Source organism: Equus quagga, chromosome 7, assembly GCF_021613505.1.
Source record: "Equus quagga isolate Etosha38 chromosome 7, UCLA_HA_Equagga_1.0, whole genome shotgun sequence".
Lineage (NCBI taxonomy): Eukaryota > Metazoa > Chordata > Mammalia > Perissodactyla > Equidae > Equus > Equus quagga.
The window spans coordinates 12,476,321-12,497,882 of NC_060273.1; the positions used below are offsets into that span (position 1 = coordinate 12,476,321).

The 21,562-nt window shown below is 53.3% G+C and overlaps 1 protein-coding gene across 4 annotated transcripts in view; it reads right to left on the reverse strand.

The window, feature by feature from the left end:
* The window catches only part of MYH11 (myosin heavy chain 11), a 117,379-nt gene that overhangs the window by 17,736 nt on the left and 78,081 nt on the right, over positions 1 to 21,562 (reverse strand). For all 4 annotated transcript variants that reach the window (XM_046666373.1, XM_046666372.1, XM_046666375.1 and 1 more), the window contains 16 exons: positions 20,699 to 20,851; positions 19,613 to 19,786; positions 18,514 to 18,687; positions 16,601 to 16,715; positions 13,923 to 14,116; positions 12,526 to 12,647; positions 12,343 to 12,412; positions 12,043 to 12,203; positions 10,553 to 10,661; positions 8,782 to 8,913; positions 8,484 to 8,690; positions 7,141 to 7,278; positions 5,948 to 6,071; positions 5,437 to 5,608; positions 3,549 to 3,761; positions 2,176 to 2,320 (listed from right to left, as the gene is read on the reverse strand). In XM_046666373.1, coding sequence (XP_046522329.1) covers positions 2,176 to 2,320; positions 3,549 to 3,761; positions 5,437 to 5,608; positions 5,948 to 6,071; positions 7,141 to 7,278; positions 8,484 to 8,690; positions 8,782 to 8,913; positions 10,553 to 10,661; positions 12,043 to 12,203; positions 12,343 to 12,412; positions 12,526 to 12,647; positions 13,923 to 14,116; positions 16,601 to 16,715; positions 18,514 to 18,687; positions 19,613 to 19,786; positions 20,699 to 20,851 — 2,403 coding nt within the window. The remainder of the gene's footprint in view (positions 1 to 2,175; positions 2,321 to 3,548; positions 3,762 to 5,436; positions 5,609 to 5,947; positions 6,072 to 7,140; positions 7,279 to 8,483; positions 8,691 to 8,781; positions 8,914 to 10,552; positions 10,662 to 12,042; positions 12,204 to 12,342; positions 12,413 to 12,525; positions 12,648 to 13,922; positions 14,117 to 16,600; positions 16,716 to 18,513; positions 18,688 to 19,612; positions 19,787 to 20,698; positions 20,852 to 21,562) is intronic.

Consider the following 21,562-nt stretch of genomic DNA (forward strand, 5'->3'; position numbering starts at 1 on the left):
ATGGAAGTAGCAGGTGGCCCTATAGATGGGGCAGCCATATGCCACTTAGCCCCAGTCCCCACCACTCCCTATTGTGTATCACATTTATCATCAAACCTACACTGCTATTTCTGTGATAGTTAAGAGAAAGTCATTTTATCTAACCAGCTCCTTTGGGCACGTGAGTTTGCCTAAGAAAAAGAGTGTTTTGGGCAAAACCAGGAGACAGGAGGGGGCTTCTCCCGGGGCTGTGGGCAGGAGGAAGGAAGCAAGAGAGAAGTGTGTGGGTCCCAGAGCAGAGGAAACAACACTCAGCTTTCCCACAGCCCCTGGGCAGGCGCTGTGCAGCGTCCAGGTGGCCTCAGAAGCCATTCCCCTGCCCCCAGGTATGACTAAGATCTGCTGGGACCTCAGACAGGGGCAGAGTGCCTCCTGGGGGTAACAGTGCAATTGATCAGCAAGGACCCTGGGGGATCTCGGGGGATCTGGGCTCCCCTAAAACCGTAGCCCAGCTAAAACCATGTCCCAGAACTGTGGCAAAACTTCGCATGGGTCAGGAGAGCCGAGAAACGATGTGAAAGCTTTTCCCCAACAAGCTGATGGAACCAGGGTCTCAAGTGGAAACCAAAGTCGCTAGAGGTGAAATACACACAGTCCTCTTTCAGTGCACCTGAGCCGGCGGGCAGGCCCTCCCGGCCCCCACCTGCCCCCACAGGGCAGAAACGGTGCCAAACAGGCTGGCTACGGATCGGGGCCTGGCTTCCAGCCCCCCTCCCCTCTGAGGACCACCCAGCTTGAGGATGGTCACTCACCCTTTTTGGGGTCGCCCTCTTCCAACCACAAAATAAAAGGGTCCCATAACACCTTCCTACTGTCTGGAGCGCTAGTTATTTCAGAAAGTGGGAACAGCCCAGCGGGTTCAAATTATATCGAAATTTTAAAAACTTGTGAACATGACAAAGGGAAGACAATCGAAAGGAGGAATGTATGTGGCAGTTACAATGAGCAAACTCTTACGTGTCCAGAATATGTAAAGCATTGACAAGATGTTGAAGGTTAGTGTCCAGACCCCAGGGGACAGGGGACAAGGGGACTCGAACATGCAGCTTTGTATTCATTTGGAGCGGCGCGGAGCGCAGCCATGCACTGTGATTTTCAGAGCGTGGGGCCTCCAGATCTGTGTTTTAACAAAGGTCACGGGTGAAATGAAATGAGCTGGCGTTTGTGAGACGTTGGAACAGCGGCTGGCACATAATCAGTGCTACCTAAGGGACTGCTAACATTACTTAAATGGACAGGAACTTCTCAGATCCTGATAGAACCACTGGTGGACCAGCTTCCCGGAAAGATGCTCAACGAGCCGCCTCACAGGAGAACATTCCCCTTGACTGGGGAGAGACACACGCGCAAACCCCAACAGCTTCTAGGTAACGCTATACCCATTTAACGAGCTTGGGGGGGTACCTAGAAGGTGCGGGGGTGTGGGGAAGCTGTCACCACGAGGGTGACACAATTCAGACTCTCAGGGAAGCTAAAAAATTCATCCCTGGGAACGAATCAGGAGGCAATTCTCCAAAGGGAGAGAAAGGCCCCAGTACGAAGCATTCAGAGTGGTGCTATTTAACTGCCCCAAATCCCCTACGCCCCAAACAGCCCAGCACGGGAGAAAGAACCATCAGGTCCAGGCGTTCCCAGACCACGCCAGAGAGAGCCGTTTGCCACTGACATCAAATAACCACAGTCTGGCTCCAATCTGCAGGTAGATTAGGAGGAGAATGTTCTCGAGTTTAAGCCGTCCTCCCAGAAGTTTTGCTAAACCTTTGCTGATCTGTGGGGGGCAGTATATTGTGGACCCTGCCCTGGGGAGGTTGGAGGGGGGTCTGCAGCCTGGCACCCTGGGGTCCCTTCACGGCTCTGTCACTCGCTGTGTGACCTTGGGGAAGTCTCGTCCCTTCTAGACACTCCCAGCCTCAGTTTCTTCAAGTGTACAATGGGCTTCCCAGTACCTATCGCACAGGCTGGTTGTGAAGATTGACATAGTATGCAGTGAGCGCTTAATCAATGCTGGCGGCCATGTTCATCTCTAGACTCTTAGGACCTTGTCATTCGCTTCAGTACAGGCCCTGACAGGTAGCTTTTGAGGCTGTCGCCGTATTGCTCTCTTAGGCCTTGTCACAAAAGAGCATTGCGACTCACCCGCTTGAACTGCTCCAGCTGCTCCGTGAGCTCCTCCACCACCTGCGTGTGCTTCTGACGCATCTCCTGCACCTGGGCCTCATGGGACCGAGTCTCCTCGTCCAGGGCCTTCTTCAGCACTGTCACCTCCTGCTCCCTCTTGGCCCTGGACAGGAGGAACACAGCGGGTGGCAGTTGAGTGGGGACGGGTTCACCTCTGACAGTGCTGTGCAAAGGAACGAGAGCTCTCCCCAGAGCGGACGCCTGCGTCACCATCCCACCCTAGCTGTGTGACCTCGGGGGAGTCACCTAACCTCTCTGGACCTGGCATTTCCTCAGCTGTAAAATGAAGAGCATGCTACTGCCCAGCATCGATTAGGGCCAGCAACCAAATGCACAAAATAATATCATTGAAAGACCTGCAAAAGGAATTGCAGAATGTTCCTCAAATATTAATACCAGCTCTTCTTTATGGACCACTTACTCCATGCCAGGCCCTGACCTACGTCCTTTACATGGACTGTCTCACAAAGTCCTCAGAGCGACCCTTAGAGGCGGGTATATTTCCATTTTACAGATGAGGAAACTAAGGCTAAGAGGGGTAAGCAGCTCGCCCATGTTGTCACAGCCCCCGTGTGAGAGAGCCAGAATTCGAACCCAGAGAGTCTGACTCTGAGCCCATGCTTTTACATACGGCACTGGGGTTTTCTGTATCCTTGGTCACATGAGAAAGGAGCAGAATATTGTGCTGGCTTCTAGGCACAGCTAAGTGATGGAGCACAAAACCCAAAGTGTGGGAAATAAATCTCAATGTTAGCACAGTGCCTGATGCACGATCCACTCAAAATACATTTGGATGTTTGTTGAATGAATAAACAACCTAGCTTCACTAAAGTCAGTATTCATTATCTGGCAGGGGACCTGCTTTTTTTTGTGGGTTTTTAAATTTTCTTGGTGGTTGTGGTCTGTTAGCCTGCGATGAATCTTAAATCGAAGAGAAATCTGAGAAATGTTATCTTAAAAATTTAACAGAAAACTTAGACACACACCCCTGGAGCCTGGAGATTTACCTACACACACAAACACACATGAAAAGACGGGAAGGAAATCCCCAAATATGTTAACTGTGATGGGACTAGGGTGATGTTTTTGGTCTCTGCGTTTCTATAGTTTTCAAATTGTTTGCCAAGTGAGTACGTTCTATTGTGATGCAAAGTAAGATTAAAAATAATCATGCTTCTGTTTGTTGGAGCAGAATGCAATCAGGACAGGGCACTGAGGGCCCGAGGAGCCCTGGGATCCAGGATTTGCGCTGGGCTGCCCCTTTCACGGCAGCCACCCCTCCGTGCGCTGGGACGGCGGGCGCAGCCGGCGGCAGCGGGGCCCCCTGTCACCTGAGCTCCTGCTGGGTGGCTGTGCTGTCCAGCGTGTCCTCCAGCTCGGTCTTCAGCGCCTCCAGCTCCTCCCCCAGGTCCCGCTTCTGCTTCTCGGCCTTGTTGCGCGCGGCCCGCTCTGAGTCCAGGTCCTCCTGGAGGTCTGAGATGTGCCCCTCCAGCTCCCGGATCTTCTTCAGGGCGTTGTTCTTCTGAGCGATTTCATCGTCGAGCCTGCCAGGGACAGGGGGCCAGAATTAAGACCCCGGGGGCCCCTGGCCTCGTGCTGTCTCCCAACGTGGCCAAAAATTGTTTTCTGGAACCAACCACTCGTGTTCCATAGACCTCAAAACAGGTCCCACCATGTCCCCAAGACACAGAGGACCCCTTCTTGCTACGTTAGACTGTTTGGAGGTTTACGTACGACATGAGTTCCAAAGTCTGGTAGAAAACACCAGGTCATAGTGTGGGTGTGGGGGGGGGGGGGGCGGGCGTGTGTGTGAATGCGCACACCAGCCCCAGACTAGCCAGGGGCCTAGCTCTCAGCAGGCGCCGAACAGATGCTTTCTGAACGTCGGACAGTTATCCCTGCCTGGCAAGTACTTGTCAGTTCTTCCCTTTGCTCAAACGGTGACTGAGGGTCTGCTACACGCTGAGCACTTGGCCAGGGACTGCCTGGGGGGCTATTAAAACCAGGCCCCCCCGTGGCCCTGGGTCAAGGTGGGACAGGAGCAGCGCTGTCCGAGTAGCTGGAGAGCATTAGGAGGTTCGTGGCAGGGAGCTCCCTCCTGACGCGTGGTGGAGCTGGCCTCTGGTTTTGCCCATGAAGGACAGAAGGGAACAGCATGAGGGAAGGCACAGAGGCAAGATTCTGCAGGGCACGGGGAGTGAAGCGCTTCGACCATCCTGCACTTGCGAATGCGCAGCAGCAGGACAGAAAGCGAAACGGGGACATCAAGGTCAGACTGCAGAGGGTGGGTGGGCCCGGAGCGTCAGGCTGAGAAAGCCGGCTTTTCCCGCACAAGGCAGCAAAGATTTTTGGGCAGGTTCACGCCCCAGAGTGATGATTTGGGTCGATCACCCTAGCACCGTCTTGCAGCACAAGAAAAGAGAAGGAGCTGGCCAGGGGATCAATGGGAACACTTTGGGGCTCGACTCCCAGCTCTGCCTCTTCCGAGCTGGGTGACAGTCCCAGGTTCCTTCATCTCCCAGGCTCAGCCTCCTCCTCAGGGAAGTGGAGGTGAGAGCAGCACACCTGAGCAGGTGTCTGCAAAGGTGCTGGTCGAAGAGAGAGTAGCTCACAGTGCGCAGGTAAACAACCAGTAATTGTCACTGCTGCCATCTTCCCAGGGTGATGCCGTTAGAGTGAGCCCAGCTAAGAGCTGGGAAAGCGAAAACAGAAGGAACGGCGTGGGGCACATTGCAAAGGATGGGCAGAGTCTGAGGGCTGCCGCATGCTGGGGGGGCGGTGAGGAGGAGAGGGGTGGGCAGAAGCTGGGGAGGAGATTGGCATTGACAAAAAGAGGGACCTCAGGAGGAGGGGACCGGGGGAAAGGAGGGTCGTCCTAGCCTTAGACATGTGGTGTTTGAGGTGCCAGTGGAATGGACTCCATGGGCAACTGGAGATGCAGAAGCGGGGGCCGACAGAAAGGCCTGGGCATCCAAGGGGCAGACACCGTGGGAGCAGGGGAGTCACACAGGGGATGAGTTTGGAAGGAAGAGAAGAAAGTCAAAGTCGTGGGGTTCTGGAGGTGCGAGCAAGACCAAGAGGCACCAGGAGACCTGGCCTGGGCCACCTTGCATGAGATGGAGGCCTGCCTGGAGGAGGAGGAAGACTGGGGCCCTCGTGGATCGGCAGGGGCCCACAGGGCACTGGAACACACAGGACATGCCCGCGCCACCTCGCTACCTGCTCAGGGCCGCCTGCAGTTCCTCCTCCTTCTTGGCCAGCTGCATCTTGAGCTCCGCGATCTGCGCCTGCAGGTCGGCAATCTGCTCGTGTAAATCGCTGGCCTCCCCATCCAGCTTCCTCTTCAGCTTCTCCAGCTCCTGCCGGCTTTTCTCCTCCTTCTTCAGCCGCACTACGACAAAGCCAGGGGCCCCTCAGGAGGTGGAAACTACCAGAAAGACGCCTGGAGGGTGAGCCTTTCTGCCCAGGCTTCTCACGTGGAGGAAACTCACACACACGCGCGCACACCCCCCACTGGGCATCGTCCCGCCCGGACCACGGTCTCATGGAAGGAAAGTCAGTCCTGATGACAAGCGCCTTTCATTATTAACGTGACTGCGGACTAAGGGTGGCTGGGGAGCCTGGACGGGGTCGTCGCCTCTCTTGAAACAGTCTGCCATTCTCAAATCTCCTCTCTGATTTTCCTAGTTTTAAAATCTCCCCTCAAAACCTCTCTGGGCGGTTGGTTTACCTTCCAGTTCTGAAATCATAGATTCGTGCTTGTTTTTCAACTTGGTAAGGTTCTTGGCTTTCTCTTCCTCTTCTGCAAGATTTGTCGTTAAGTCACTAATCCTCTCTTCGAGGAGTTTCCGCTCCTTTTGGGGAAAGAAAAAGGAATATTGTTAGCTTTCTCCTGTATCTGTTTCCTTTTTAGTAATTTCTGGATAAACAGTTGAAAGGAAAACTTACACGATAACCAAATGCAAGCTAGAGTTTTAAATGGTAAAGAGAAGTTCCTTGACAACAATGATTTCAAAAGATTGGCCGCTTCTCATCTCATGCCACACCTCGTGTTCCAGCCAATGAGGCCCTCTTTCCCTTCCTACCACACCCCAGCTCTTCCCTGCCTCAGGGCTTTTGCACAGACAGGCCCAGCTTCCTGGGATGCTCCTTCACCGCCTCTCCCTCTAACTGCTCCTCACTTTTCAGGTTTCCACTTAAATGCCACTTCCTCCAGGAAGCCTTCCCTGAATGCCTGGCCTCCGTCCCTTAGTGCTCTGCTCTTACAATATGGTGAACACCTTCTTTGGAACCCTGATCACGATGGTAATTAACGGTTATGTGTATGATTATCTATCTGCCGTCCCACTAGAGTAGAGGCCCCATGAGGGCAGGGTCCTTCACTATGCATTCCCTGCACCCAACACAGGGCATCGCTCACAGCAGGTGACCTGTTGACATCTAGCTCAAAGAATTAAAGGCAGCCCCCCCTTAGTGGGGCTGGTTGGTGGCTACTCACTAGGGTGACATTTTCATACTGCTTTGCCCTGGGAGTTTTCTGGTTTGGGCACTGAAAGTCCAATGTCCCAGAAGGCCCTCCATCCTGGGCAAACCAGGACAGCCAGTCACCCTGGTGCTCACTGGAAGTGGCCCGTGAGAATATGAGTCTCACACAGAATTGCCCACCTTTATACCACTTGGGGTCCCCTTGGTCACTGTGTTTCTGAGACTCGCTCCGTGGCAGCCCTGGTGCTGGGGGACCACCAGGAACCCGGTCCCTGGCACGCCTGCCTCCAGATGGCAGTCACAAGGCCACCACATCAATGCTGGAGGTAACCACCTGCTCGGCCCTCAATACTTCGCATTTGGCTAAAAAGGGAAAGTATCTGGGTCCTCGGCCCTGGCGAGCCTGCTGTTTTGAAGCAGCCGCTCAGCCCCACTCACTTTGGACAGTTTATTGTTCTGATCGTCCATGACCAGGATGTCATCCTCCAGTTTCTTGATCTTGGCCTCAGCCGTGACCTTCTCAAGTTGTAGCTTCTGCCTCGCAGCTTCCTCCTCCTCCAGCTGCTCTTCCAGGTCCTTTTTTGGGGGGGGGGGAAAAGAATCACAGCCTGGGGGCCGGCCCTGCGGCCGAGTGGTTAAGTTTGCACGCTCCACTTTAGTGGCCCAGGGTTCGTTCGGATCCTGGGCGCGGACATGGCACCGTTCATCAGGCCACGTTGAGGCGGCGTCCCACATCCCACAACTAGAAGGACCCACAACTAGAATATGCAACTAGGTCCTGGGGCTTTGGGGAGAAAAAAAGAAGAAAGGAAGAAAATTGGCAACAGGTGTTAGCTCAGGGCCAATCTTCCTCACACATAGGGCCTCGCTTCAAACAAAGTCACTCTCACAGAGCTCGGGACTATCTGATACAGAGGCTGGGCCTGATGACCCCCAGTGCTCTGCAGTCCCCTTTCATTGGAAAGAAAAGGTCTGGGTGAGCCACTTGGCTTCACGGAGCCTCAGTCTCCTTGTCTGTAAAATGGGGATGGTAGATACCACGGGACTTTAAAATATGTGCACAAATGCTTTGACACTCTTCCTTTCAAGAGGTGGAGCCTGACTGCTCTCCCCTTGAGTGTGGGCTGGACTTAGTGACTTGCTCCTAACAAGTAAAATCAGGCGGAAGCGATGGAGTGTAATGTCAGAGATTAGGCGGTAAAGGCATTGTGGGCTTTTCCCCCGTTCTCTGTCTTGATTCACTCCTTCTGGGGGAAGCCAGCGCCATGTTGTGAGGGCACACAAGCAGCTCCATGGGGAGGAGCTGAGGCCTCCTGCCTCCAGCCACGTGAGGGAGCCACGGGGAAGCGGGTCCTCCAGCCCCAGTCGAGCCTTCGGATGACGACAGCCCCGGCTGACATCCTGACTACAACCGCGTGGGAGACTCTAAGCTGGAACCACCCAGCCGAGCCACTCTCAGATTCCTGACAGTGTGAAATAAATGTTTATTATTTCCAGCTGCTAAGTTTTGGGGAGTTTTGTTCTGCTGCAAAAGCTAACTGATACAATTACCCCCACACGGGGTTGCCACCAGGAGACAAGGTGTTAGCAGACGAAAGGCAGGGCGGTGGAACGGAGTGGGCTCTCAAGGAGACCTGTGCGGGCAGACGGCCGTTCCTCTCCAAACCCGTCTCTTTATCTGTCCCACGGGGACACATATCATCAGACGCACCTGACAGCCCTGCGGCGAGGGTCAAGCGATGTGTCAAGCTGCACCGAGGGCAGCCCCTGTGGTGTCTTACCAGCATCTGCTGGGCCATCTTCTTCTTTTCTGCCTGCAGCTGCTGGCCACGGTCTTCCTCCTCCTCCAGGCGGGCCTCCATCTCATGCAGGATCTCCTCCAGCTCCTGCTTCTTGGCCGCCAGCCGGACCCTCATCTCCTCCGCCTCGGCGTACAGCTCCGTCTCCGCCTGCAGCTGCTCCTGCAGCAGGTTCTTCTCCTCAGCCAGCTGCACGCAGTGGGGTGGGAGGCGGCCGGTGAGCCCCCGAGGAGCAGGCGTCCTGCCCCCTGCAGCCCCGGCCGCGCTCCCGACCCGGTACCTGCGTGTGCTTCTGCTCCAGCTCCTTGAGCTCGCTCTCTGCCTTCTGCTGCCGCTCCTTGATCTTCTGCAGCTCTTCCTCCTTGGCCTGCATTTCCTCCTCCTGCCGCGTCACCTGCAGCAGCGGCTTCACCTGCACGCACACACACAGCCAGCCCATCATTTGTTTTCGCCGCAGGAGGGATACACTCGTAATCAATGTGACCCCATCCCGCAACCCCACGGGGACATTTGGCAAGTTCTGGAGACAGTTTTAGCTGTCGCAGCTCGGGTGGAGGATGCTACCAGCCTCGAGTGGGTACAGGCCAGAGATGCTGCTAAACATTCTAGGATGCACAGGACAGCCCACAGCACAGAACCATCCATCCCAAAATATCCATAGTGCCGAGGTTAAGAAACCCGAGATTAGAGCAACGGAAAAAAGGTGCAAAGTGGAAGGAGAAGGTCTCCGTTTCCCCCATTTAGTCCCATCCCAGAGAGGGAACTGCTGCTGACAAATGGGTATTTCCGTCTAAAGAGAAAAGGAAAAAAAATCCCTCACATCTTACGTCCCCAACAAAGTCAGTAGGAGCATGGTTAGCATTTCCTTCCAGTCTTTCTTCCTGCACGTTTAAAAAATATACCCAAGATCACGCTGCCCAATTTTCTGTGCTGCTTTTATTACTTAAAGCTACAAGATAATTATCACCCCATGCCGTTACATCATTTTTACAACTTTAGTTTTCGCTAACCATCCTTTTTAATAGTTGAAAAGTATCCCATTGATGGGTGAACCATTATTGAATTGATCGCTCTGCCAGGGCCAGGCAGTGAAATTTTGCTATTGTAAATAAGGCACAATGAACGCCCTTAATTCCTGACTTTCCTTATTTCAGATGGTTTTCTTAGGACAGTTTTTCAGAAGTTGGGTCAATGGGGATGAACTGTCCCAAAATAGCAGCTTCCCCTGACGGTTCTTCACCTGGCTGGCCCCTGACTCCTTGTGTTTGAGGCCCCGCCTGGCGCCAGCAAGCTGCGCGTGCGCACTGTGGCTTCCACCACGCGCTTACCCCGTCTGCCGTTGTGTGTTTGTGTCTGTTTATGGGCTCATGGTGTGCACCCCTGACTCGACTAGAATAGTCATGAGGCCAGAGCCCATGGTGTCTGCTCACGGCTGTATCCCCAGGACCCTGCACGTGCCTGGCAACCAGCGGGCACTCGATAAATATTCGCTCAGTGAAAAAGGTCTGTGCCAATTGACACACTCAAGGGCACGAAGAAGAAGCAGCGTCTGTTGTAACAGAGCTGGCACATTACAGCCCCTGACACTGCAAGAACAAGCTGTACCCAGAGACACAAATAATCGATACTCGCCACCACCTGGATGGACCTCCAAGGAATGGTGGTGAGTGGAAAAAGCCAGTCCCCAAAGGTGATGGATACACAGTGTGACTCCATTGACATAACATTCTTGACATGACAGAATTATAGAAATGGAGAACAGAGGCGTGATGGCCGGGCTATGGCGGGAAGTGGGTGTGGCTACCAATGAGCAACATGAGGGGTCCTTGTGGTAACGGGCATGCTCTGGATCTGTATTAAGGTCATGGCTGTAAGCCGCGTGCCAAAGACGGAGGGCCTTCTCAGGCCCAGAGAATTGTCAACGGGCAAGGTTTGATTTCATGCCCTCCGTTGCACGCCCACTGTCAACCATCTCCAGTTCCACATCTGGAGCATCTGGAGCGAGGACCCAGGATTAGGGGCCTGAGAAGGCGGGCGGGTGGGGTGCTCACCTTGGTGAAGAGCCGCCACCACTGCCAGTTACGCAGCTTGAGGTAGGCGGCGCAGTTCCTCTGAATCACCCTCATGGCCGTCAGCTGCTGCTGCCGCTTGGCAAAGGCCCTGGGGAGGGGAGGAAGCCCTGGTTGGCCCGACACACACCTCACCGTGCTGTCCCCAGCATTCTGCCCTGCAGCTTCCTGAGAGCAAGACACGTCTGTTTGGCTTGTGGGTTTGTGACTGGCATGGGGACATCCCCCTTCTCTCCAGCTCAGGTTCTCCAGGAAGCTCAGCATGGGCACAAGTCTGGGCACAGGGCATGCAAATAATCTGGAGGCCAGAGCCTTTCTCAGTAAGCAAGGAGGACCCAAGGCTCACGAGATGCCCTGGACTCAGAGCTGTGGCAAGAATAACACCCAGGACATCACTCTTCTCAGCTACACCGTCCCCAGGGGCAACTGAACACCCCCAGCGGTGCTGTTTCTCCCCAGAGTGGAGCGTCTGCCAAGCCTATCCTTCCTCCATGAGTTTGAGAATCTCAAACCCAACACGGACCAGCTCCCTTCCTACTTGAGGGCTGTTGGGTTTGTGAAACCATAGAACAAGGAGCACAACCCTCTTTTCTCGGCCCGGCTGCCATCTTGGACTTGGATGAACTTGAACAATTTGAAGAATGGCCCCAGTCAGTCTGGAGGTGGGAGGGGTGGTAACAGAGAAGTAAGTTATGACGCTTAAGTTAGGTCTGTCCCTGGATGAAGCTCCCAGATCTGGCCTTGACCATCTTGGGTCCCCTCAGCAGTGAATCAGCTTAACACGATCCAGGCTCTGCAGATGAGCGTGGTCCAAATCTCATAAAAACATCCACCCCCGACAGAGAGCTCCTCTGCCAGCCCCTGCTGTCCTCTCTGGGGTGTGACCTTCCTCGAGGAACCTGAGCCCTCAGCTAGCCCCCAGGCTTCCCCAAAACAGAAGGGGCATCACATCTTCTGAGATGCTGCCTTATGAATCCCACTGGACACGGGGATGGACATACAGCCAAACACCCTTTCCTGAGAGACACGATCACATTCTCACCGTTCTGAAATGCTACCCAGGACTGCTCTCAACCCTTTTCATGCTCCATTTCATCAAGTGCTCATAGACAACTCTAAGAGGCAGGAATGATCATGCTCATTTTCCAGTGGAGAGGCCTGAGGCTCAGAGAGGTAGAGTAACTTGCCCAGAGCTCATCAGCAAATAAGAGAAGAAGCCCAGACGAGAACCCAGGTCTAAAACTCCGGAGCCCAGGGCCCTAACTGCTTCCTCCCCTGCCCTATAACTAGCGCATCTGTCTAAAGCGGTAGCATTTCTGCCCCCTCAGGAAGAGGCTTTCATTCAATCAGTGGTGCGGCCTAAAGGAGATGGCCTGTTAAAAGCAGGGAATCTGAACACAAGGCCAGAACCCCCCCAGAGGTCTGTGTTTCCCATCTTGTTTGTGGGCAGGTGACGGTGTGCGGGTCTTTACTTTCTGGCCAGGTAGCCACGACACATGGCCTGGAAAGCCATGATGACATCTGTGATCTTCAAGTCTCGTTCCTCTTCCAGGTGGGCCAGGACCCCGGTCCGGAAGAAGATTTTGCTCTGCCCAATCCTGTACAGGTTGGGGTCGAGTTCGAGGGCTTTGATCTGCAGGAGGAAGGAAGACATGAGGCCCCGGGTTCAGCCATGCTGCATGGCCCAGGGTTAAGCATATTTAAGGAGGGTCCCACCCAGTGCGGCCAGAGTCCCTGGGTTGATTTCTGGGGAGGGTCGGGGCTGGGCTCACCATGAGAATGCAGGCCTGCTTCCCGTCCATGAAGCCTTTGGGGATGGCGTTCGAGGCCAGGATCTCGTAGCTGGAGACACGGGGCAGGAGTCACCGACAGGGCACATCTCCACGATCCGTCCGTCCCTCCGCCCGGCCCCGCTCGCCCACCACCCCTCCCGGGCCTGGCCCGAGCCGGCTCACCGTTGGCGGAACTCTTGGAAGACGATCCTGTTGGGGAAGCCCTGACGGCAGATGCGGATGCCTTCCAACACCCCGTTGCACCGGAGCTGCTCCAGCACCAGAAAGGCATCCAGCTTGCCGGACTGCAAAAGTGGAAAGGCCGGTGGACCCCTGGGGCCTCGGGGAGCAGCACGCCCTGCATCTCAGGCCGGGGTTGTGGGGGGACCCACCTCGCCAGGCACGGGGATCAACGAGGCACCGGGTGAGGTCTCAGCTGAGAGTTCAGGTGCCATCTCTCTCGTACTTGCTACTAACATCACCTCCTTGTCGCCTCCTGCTCCCCTGCTTCCTGTCCATCACCAGTTCCATGGCTCCTACCTCCCAAATATTCCCCAACCCACCCACTTCTCTCCATTGGCATTGTCACTGCCGTCCCTTTGCCACCATCCTCTCCTGCCTAGACAACCACCATGGCCTCCTACCTGGTCTTTCTACCCCCGTCTTGCCTCTCCCCTCCACCCCCCTCACTGGGTTTCCAAAAACGTAAATCTGATCGTGACATACCCCAGTGGCATCCTATATAAGGGAGGCCAAGCTCTGGTCAACCCACAAGGAGCTCCACGATCCAGCCCCTGCCTATTGGTTCAGCCTCATCACTCCTTATCCCTGCCTCACACCATCTCACATCAACACAAAACCACCTACCCGGCATCTTTGCACTAATGCCCTCATTTATCACCACCACACTTCTGCTTCACCCCCTTCACCAAGTCGATGCCTACTCCTTCTTCAAGTTCACATTCTCTCAGCAGCTCTCTCTGAGCCCTGAGGCTGGAGTGTGAGCCCTGGCTGTTTGGTGTCCTCATAATTGGCACCACCTCACATTACATCGTGCTTATCAGCTTGCGCACTGGAGGATGTTTAGCAGCATCCTGGGCCTCTATGCCCCGGATGCCAGTAGCAGCCCCCTCCCAGTAATGACAACCAGAATCGCCTTCAGACACGGCCAAGTGTCCCCTGGGAGGCACAACTGCTCCCCGTTGAGCACCCCTGCACTAGATTATAAGAAACTGCAGGCGAAGACTACAATTTATCCAGCACTGTAGCCCTAGCGCCTGGCACAGCTGGAGCTCAGTACATAGGAACTGGAATAATGAATGAATGAATGATTTGAAAACCCTGAGCAGCTCCAGGGCTGCAAGTCTCTGATCCATTTTCCTCTCCTCCCTTTGCCACCTTTTGCTTCCAGGTTGGGGAATGGGTACCAAATCAGACAACCTTCCACCCACATCCGATGAAGCCCTTGGGGTGGGGGGTCAGGCTTTCCTCTTGCCCCTCTCCTCCCCTTCCCGGCAGCCTCCTGATGCTGTCCCCAGGGGGAACGTTCTGACCACCAAGGAGCCGGGCGAGCTCCTCACCCTCTTCTCGTGGTTGGGGATGATGCAGCGCACAAAGTTGGGCGTGGTGTTGCGCAGCGTGGTCATCAGCTTCCCCAGCTGCTCTTTGTAGAGCTGCCCCACTGTGCGGAACATGCCCTTCTTGGTCTTGGAGGCGCTGGGCAGCGAGCTCTCCGTCATCTTGGCCATCTGGTCCAGCCCCACGATGCGGTCCACTGTGGGTCACATAAGGGTGGTGTCAGCCTCTGGCCCACTTGGGGGCCCTGCAGCCCCACAAGAGGCCAGAGGACCAGGCCCGGAGGGTGGAGACTGCAGGTTCTCTCTTGGTGGGCACCGTCCCCCATTCCTTCCTCTACCAGCCATTGCCTTTCCTCCAGCAACGCGGAAGGGGAGGCGGAAGGGGATTGCTTTCCAAGTATCATCTATTTGGGAAATCCTGAGAGCTCCTGAGCGACAGAAAGAACAAATTCTCTCTGACATTGTCACAGAGACCTAGGAGTCAGTCCTGCTCTTGCCACTGCCTTGGCCTGGTTCCATTTTGTGCCTCAGTTTCTCCTTCTATAAAATGGAGGTAATAGCATCTACCTTCTAGGGCAGGAATAAGCAAATAAGGCATGTAGAGTGCTTACCTCCCTGCCCACCTTCAATCCTTCAACTACCAACAAATGTTTATTGAGAGCCTACTATGTGCTGGGCCCCGGGGACACAGAAGTGAACAAAACACAGACCCTGTGTCGCCCCTGCCCAGCTCTTCTTCTAATGGAAGAAGATAGACAATGATCACACACATAAGTATACAATATTTTGGGTGGAGAGGTGTGCCTAGAAAGATAAAGCAGGGTTAAGGGGGGAAAGAGAGTGATGGGGGTGTCTCTCTGATAAGTTGATATTTGAGCAGAGACCAGAAAAAGTGAGTGAGTGATCAGGTAGATAGAGAAAATATTCCAAGCAGAAAGTACAGCAAACACTCCGAGGTAGGAATCTGGAATATTAGTAAGTGCTCAACGAAGAGTAGGTGGTGGTATTATTATTAATATTGTTGTTGTTGTTATTATTACCACCACCACCAAGATTCTTCTTCTTTCAGAATGGAATGAGAAACTCCAACCAGCCCAGCAGGTGCTACACATACCAAGCCCAACCCACTGCCATTACTATGAATTTCCCTTGAAGTACTGCTTTTGCTGCATCCCACAAATTTTTTGATAAGTTGTGTTTCCATTTCCATTTAGTCCAAAATATTTCAAAATTTCTCTTGAGAAAATTGACACATGAAAACACTTCTAAATAGCACATGGGTCAAAGAACAAATTTCTGTGACCCATGTGTTATTTAGAAGCGTGTTTTTTAATCTCCACATATTTGGGGCTTTTCCAGTTATCTTTCTGTTATTGATTTCTAGTTTAATTCCATGGTGGTCTGAGAGCAGACACTGTATGATTTCTGTTCTTTTAAATTTGTTAAGGTATGTTTTACAGCCCAGAATGTGGTCTCTCTTGGTGAACGCTCCCTCTGAGCTTGAGAAGAATGTGTATCCTGCTGTTGCTGGATGAAGTTGTCTATAGATGTCAATTATATCCAGCTGGTTGATGGTGGTAACAAGTTCAACCCCACTGACATTGGACTGCACCGTTTCTGTTCCCTGTACTCAATTAGACTCTGTGTAATAATTTCTTTGCTTGTCTGTGTCTCCCTGAAGACTGTGGGCTCGTTGGGGGAAGGGCCTCACTGAGTTCATCATGAGTCCCAGGGTGAGGCAGACCCAGGGTGAGATGCTGTTCCCCCATCCCGGGGCCTGGCACATGGTTGGCACTCAGTCCATGTTGGCACAGCTGACTTCCACACCATTCCACACCAAAAACAAGGGTGGCCAGTCCTGTAAGCCCCAGGCCCACAGGCTCTGTGCCAAGGACAAAATCTGCTGTGGACACTGAGGTCCAGAAACAAAAGCGGCAAAGTCCACAACCCCAACAGTCATCACAGCAGCCGACGTGTACTGAGCCCCTACTCGGGGCCTGGCAGGTGCTAAGCACGTCACATGGATTCTCTCTTCACTGGTTCTCGGAAGAAACCAAAGCGTGGTCCCCGGGCCAGCAGCATCAGTGTCACCTGGGAACTTGCTGGAAATGCAGATTCTGAGGCCCTGCCAGACCAGCTGAGTCAGGCCCCTGGGGATGGGGCCCAGGGATCCAAGGTTTAACAAGCCCTCCGCGTGAGCCTGGTGCAGCTCAAGCTTGAGCCCCACTCTAATTTTACCCTCCCCAAAATCCTAGGAGAGGTGGGCACTGTTATTATTTTCCTGGTTTTACTAACGAGGACACTGAAGCTTAAGGAAGTCAAGTGACTTGTCCAAGATCACACAGCTAGGACACGGCAGAGACGAGACTGAAGTTAAGTCTTTCTGACTCCAGACGGGGGCACTGTAATTCACCATGCCTCGCTCGCTACTTCCTCCATCAATGCCCTGATCTCAGGACCTTCTCCTGGGGGCCAGGTGTGGGGTTGAGAGGCTCAGGGATTACCTCTCAGGAAGTGGTTGAATGTGTCGACAAGACATCACCAGCACCTGACAACGTTGCCCTCTCCCCAACCCCACAGAGGCCCTCCCCTCCTGAGATCAAGCGTGGGACTCTGGGGCAGTGGAAGGAGGAAAGGACTCTGGGCATCCCCTTCTCCCGCTCCAGCAGGCAGGGCCTTACCGTCCTTCCACAGGTCGGCCACAAACTTGTCCGAGGAGGCGTTGAGGAGGGACGTCACATTGTCGTTCAGCGGGTCCATGTTCTTGGTCAGCCAGGCGCTCGCATTGTAGTCCACCTGCCAAGGACCATCCCACCCATCAGGTGCTCCTGCTTCAGTTACAAAGGGCGGGGCCCGAGTCTCCCCATTTCCCTCCCAGATCTTCCCAGGCCAGAGAGGAAATGACATTAGTGGCCGTCAGGATGGAAATCCACAAACACCAGTGAAGAGACCAAGGCCAACAGATCAGTACTTTAAAGGGCCCTGCACACAGTAGGGCATCAGCCAATGGCAGCCATTGCTCGTCTCTATTCCTTGCCTCCTTCCAGCAAGCCTTTTCCAGCATCCGCCTTTCTCTAGAGGCCAGAATGACGCCTGGGATTTCTGAAAGGTGAAGAGCTTCGCTCATGGCGAACACCCTCCCTCATACCCAAAGTTCTCCTCTCATGCAGAGAAAGCCTGACAACAATCCTAGCTTTTAAATCAAGTTTGGGGACTCTTATCCCTTCTCTAATGATGGAGATTTGAATATATGGATGTACAGACAAAGGACATATATGGCTTTTTAAATTCCCAACTTGAACACTGACAGTGACCAAAGCTTTAATTTTATTATTGTGACTATGAAGTGAAAGGAACAGGTAAAATAGCTCTCTGGTGGGATATTATGGGATGTGGGTTGTTATGGTGATGGCCAGGCCTGATCTGAGAGGGGACTGGAAAAAAAAACAACTTGTAAAGTGGGGAGGAGAAAAGCGTTTCCTCTATGTGCTTAAGGAACAAATATATACTTCCTTGAGTATAGGGTGAGAGTTGGCAAATTTTTTTGGTAAAAGGCCTAGACAGTAAATATTTTCAGCTTTGCAGGCCATATGGTCTCTGTTCCAACCGCTCAACTCTGTAGCACAAAGCAGCCGTGGACAATATGTCAAGGAATGGCACAGCTGTGTGCCAATAAAACTTTATTTATAAAAATAGGCTGTGTGGGGCTGGCCCTGTGGCCAAATGGTTAAGTTCAGCATACTCCGCTTCAGCAGCCTAGGTTCAGTTCCCAGGCACAGACCTATGCCACTTGTTGGTGGCCATGCTGTGGTGGTGACCCACATACAAAATAGAGGAAGATTGGCACAGATGTTAGCTCAGGGCAAATCTTCCTCAGTGAAAAAAGATGAGGATTGGCATAGACGTTAGCTCAGGATGAATCTTCCTCAGCAAAAACCAAAGAACTAAAAACAGGCTGTGGACCAGATTTGGTGCATGGGCCGTAGTTTGCCTATCCCTGGTTTAGGGCAATGCCTATTCCCATGATGCATTTGGGATACTGGGGAGTCAATAAAATACCCTAAAATTCTGTAAGCTAGGTGAAGGTATGTCTTTTCTATATTATCCAGGACACTCAGGAGCCAAAGGGGAAGGTGCTGTATATTTATAGCCATCACAGGATGATGATGATGAAGGAAGAGGAAGAGGAGAAGAGGACAATGATGACAACCATCCCAGATTTTCCTGGACAGCACAGGCTGGCAATGGCAAACCCAAGGCCATGATAAGGGAGATTCTTGTTGGGTCCAAGAGTAGGGTTATTGGCCACATCATTCCAGTTGGCCCTTCCTGTTGGGTTTAATTTGTAGCAGGAAGGATTCGGAGTCTGTACAAGAAAGAGCTGCCTGAACACCATGGTTGGAATATGTTATAGAGACTAATACATACGTATCTCATCCTTTACAGATGCTTAGACAAATCGCGCATAGAACTTGGTTGGGATTCGATTTACACCAGACACCTCTGGGTTCTGCCATTCCCAAGTTGTTCCTACTCTGAGCATCCTGCCTGGGTCCCCGGGGACACAGAGGGCCCTGGGACCTGTGGCTGGTACCTTCCCGGCATAGTGGATGATGGAGAACTCGGTTTTGTCCTTGAGCTGCTTGGGCTTCTGAAACTTGGGGTGGTTGCCCTGCTCCGTGCACAGCTTCTCCACGAAGGACTTGTCAGTGGCTTTGGGGAACCAGCACTCCTCGTCCAGCAGGGCCAGCACACCCGGAGGGTTGTTCTGTGGAAGACAAGTAGGGCACACACGATCACAGCAAGGCAGGAGGGCGCCCTGCCTCAGACTCACCGGGAAGAGCTGGCCACACAGACACTGGCAGGGGCAGCCTCCAGCTGCCTCTGGACCAGCTGCCAACGGACCAGCATCTGAGATGGACCGGCAGGTACCAACAACAGGACATATGTTTGCTGCTGCCCCCTAGTGGGCAGCACACACACAACATCACAAAGACGTCACACTTCTTGCATCATTGCTGTGCATATAAATTCGCCTCAGTGTTCCTCTTAGGAAAGCGCTTCCCTGTGGCTGAGACAGTCTAAACTAAGGTGTCCGGAGCACCACCAAATTTACACATGCCACTCGCTCCCCTGGAACAGTTTCCACTTTTTGGACTCAGATCAGAGAAGCATTTCTCAACTGCTCTGTGCAAAGCAGGCCTTCCTAAATCACTCCCCACGTTGGCCTTGTCAAGGGTTTGAGTTGCGTTATTTGTGTGTCTGATTTCACTGTCTGCCCTTCCAGGAGGCCAGGGACTATGCTCATCTCCTTTGTGGTCACATCCCTAGCCTCTATGGGGGGGAGCCCAGCACATAGCAGGTGCTCAGTAAATAGTCATTCAACAATCATTTATTGTGCATCTACTATGGGTGTGGTTCTAGGATTTTGGGATGCATCAATGAACAAGACAAAGACCTGTGCCCTTGGGAATGAATGAATGGAAGGAAAGAAGAAAGGGAAGGAGGAAGGAAGGAGGGAGGGAGAAATTAAAAAAGAAAATGCCTTTGATATTAAAATGTGGGTTACAGGAAAGTGTGATTGAGTTCACAGGACTCGGGCTGGGGGCAGCCGTGCACACGTGGACAGGGCGGGGTCCCCGGGCCGGCTGAAGGCAGCCGCACACGCATGCGAGTGCGAGGGGGCCCCTCACCGGCCGCTCAATGAGCTCAATGCAGGGCTGCAGGTCGAGGCCGAAGTCGATGAAGTTCCACTCGATGCCCTCGCGCTGGTACTCCTCCTGCTCCAGGATGAACATGGTGTGGTTGAAGAGCTGCTGCAACTTCTCGTTGGTGTAGTTGATGCACAGCTGCTCGAACGAGTTCACCTGAGCGCACGACACCGGGGGCGCCCAGTGAGCATCTTGGTACGGAGTCAGAGGACGCGGGGGTCCCGGGGGAGCCCCACCCTGGAGAAAGCCCCAGGCTCTTTGCACAAGAGCTTGTTCCGCCATTTGGGTGCCCAGAGAGGGCGTAGCCCCAGCAAAGGCTGTCTAGAGTTCCCGAGGGCTGGCTGTTCTCATGCCACGTGGCCCACGCACGCTTTAAGCTGCTTATCCCCTCCATATGCACAATGATGTAGATAGAATACTGCGTAAGGTATTTTTTCACTCCCATTCTGCAGATGTGGAACCTGAGGCTCAGACAGGGAGTGATTCCATAGTAAATTTTGGAATATCTGTCAATCTCAAGACCTTCCCTTTCCCTGAGAAATTCCCTCCAACTTATCATGGGGGTGGGATCCAGTAGCCATGTTTACGTTACACGAAGCACTGCCCCACCCTGGAAACAGCGCTTGGCTCTGAGGGGACCATGTGGCCCAACTCAGGTGAGTCAGCGTCAGTGAGACCCAACTTGAAGATTTTGGTTGGAACTGTTGGAAACACTTGGAACTGGCTGGAACTGCCAGGGTTGCAGCTGTGGCAGCCATCTTGCCACCATGAGGGAAGAGCCTGCTTGAGAATGGAGCCAATGTGGAGAGGGGCAGAGAGGGAGATGGCAGGAGAGCTGGTCCTGCCTGGTGAATCCAGCCATACCTCCGGCCTTCTCCATTTCACAGGCCAGTACATTCCCTGTTGGATTTCTGTGTCTCACACCCCCAAAGACTTAACCTTAACTAGACTGCCTCCTACCCTATAGCGGCCCCCTGCCTCCCTTTCTCCAAAATAATGGTTTCTCCAAGAGGAGGCTTCATCCCAGAGAACCAGGACCATGGCTGTCACGATCCCGCCAGGCTGTACCTCAAAGATCTCAAATCCAGCGATGTCCAGGATGCCCAGGAACGAAGCCCCTTGCCGGTGGGTCTTGTCCAGGGCCTTGTTCACGCGGGTGAGTATCCAGCGGAAGAGGCGCTCATAAGTGGCCTTGGCCAGAGCCTCTACGGCAAAGTCTGCCTGCAGGGGGCGCGAGGGAACACGGTTATGCCCAGGGGGCTGCATTTTCACACGAGCCCAGCTGGCGGCTCTGATTTTTATTCTTCCCCTACCTACAACCCTTAAAAAACAAATAAAGGAAATGACACCATCTCTACAACCAGCAGAAAAGTAGCAGTGAGGGATAGAGCGGTCAGACCTGAGGAAGGACCATGTGGATAAGTAAATACTTCCATCCCAGGGATCACTGAGAGGTGGCCAGTCCTACCTCTAGAAAGGGCACACAGTCATTTCCAAAGATACAGCTCTTAGATCAGACCTGGTACCTACAGCTAAGAGATCAAGGTGAGGTCGCGAGTGTGGGACTCTGCTGTTCTTGGTCAGTGTTGCATCTTCAAAACCTGACATGGAACTTTGAATATTCTAGTAGTAGATAGATGAGGGATAAAGAGATGGATGGATGAATAATAAGATCAGTGGGCGGATGGATGAGCAAATGATGGATGGATGGGTGGGTGGATGGATGGACAGATGGACGGACGGATGGATGGATGGATGGGTGGACAGACAGATGGAAGGAAGGAAGGAAGGATGGATGGATGGACGGATAGATGGAAGGAAGGAAGGACTGATGGATGGATGGGTGGATAGACGAATTGATAGATGGATAGATGGATGGAAGGATGGATGAATGGATGGATGGCTGGCTGGCTGGATGGATGATGGATGGAT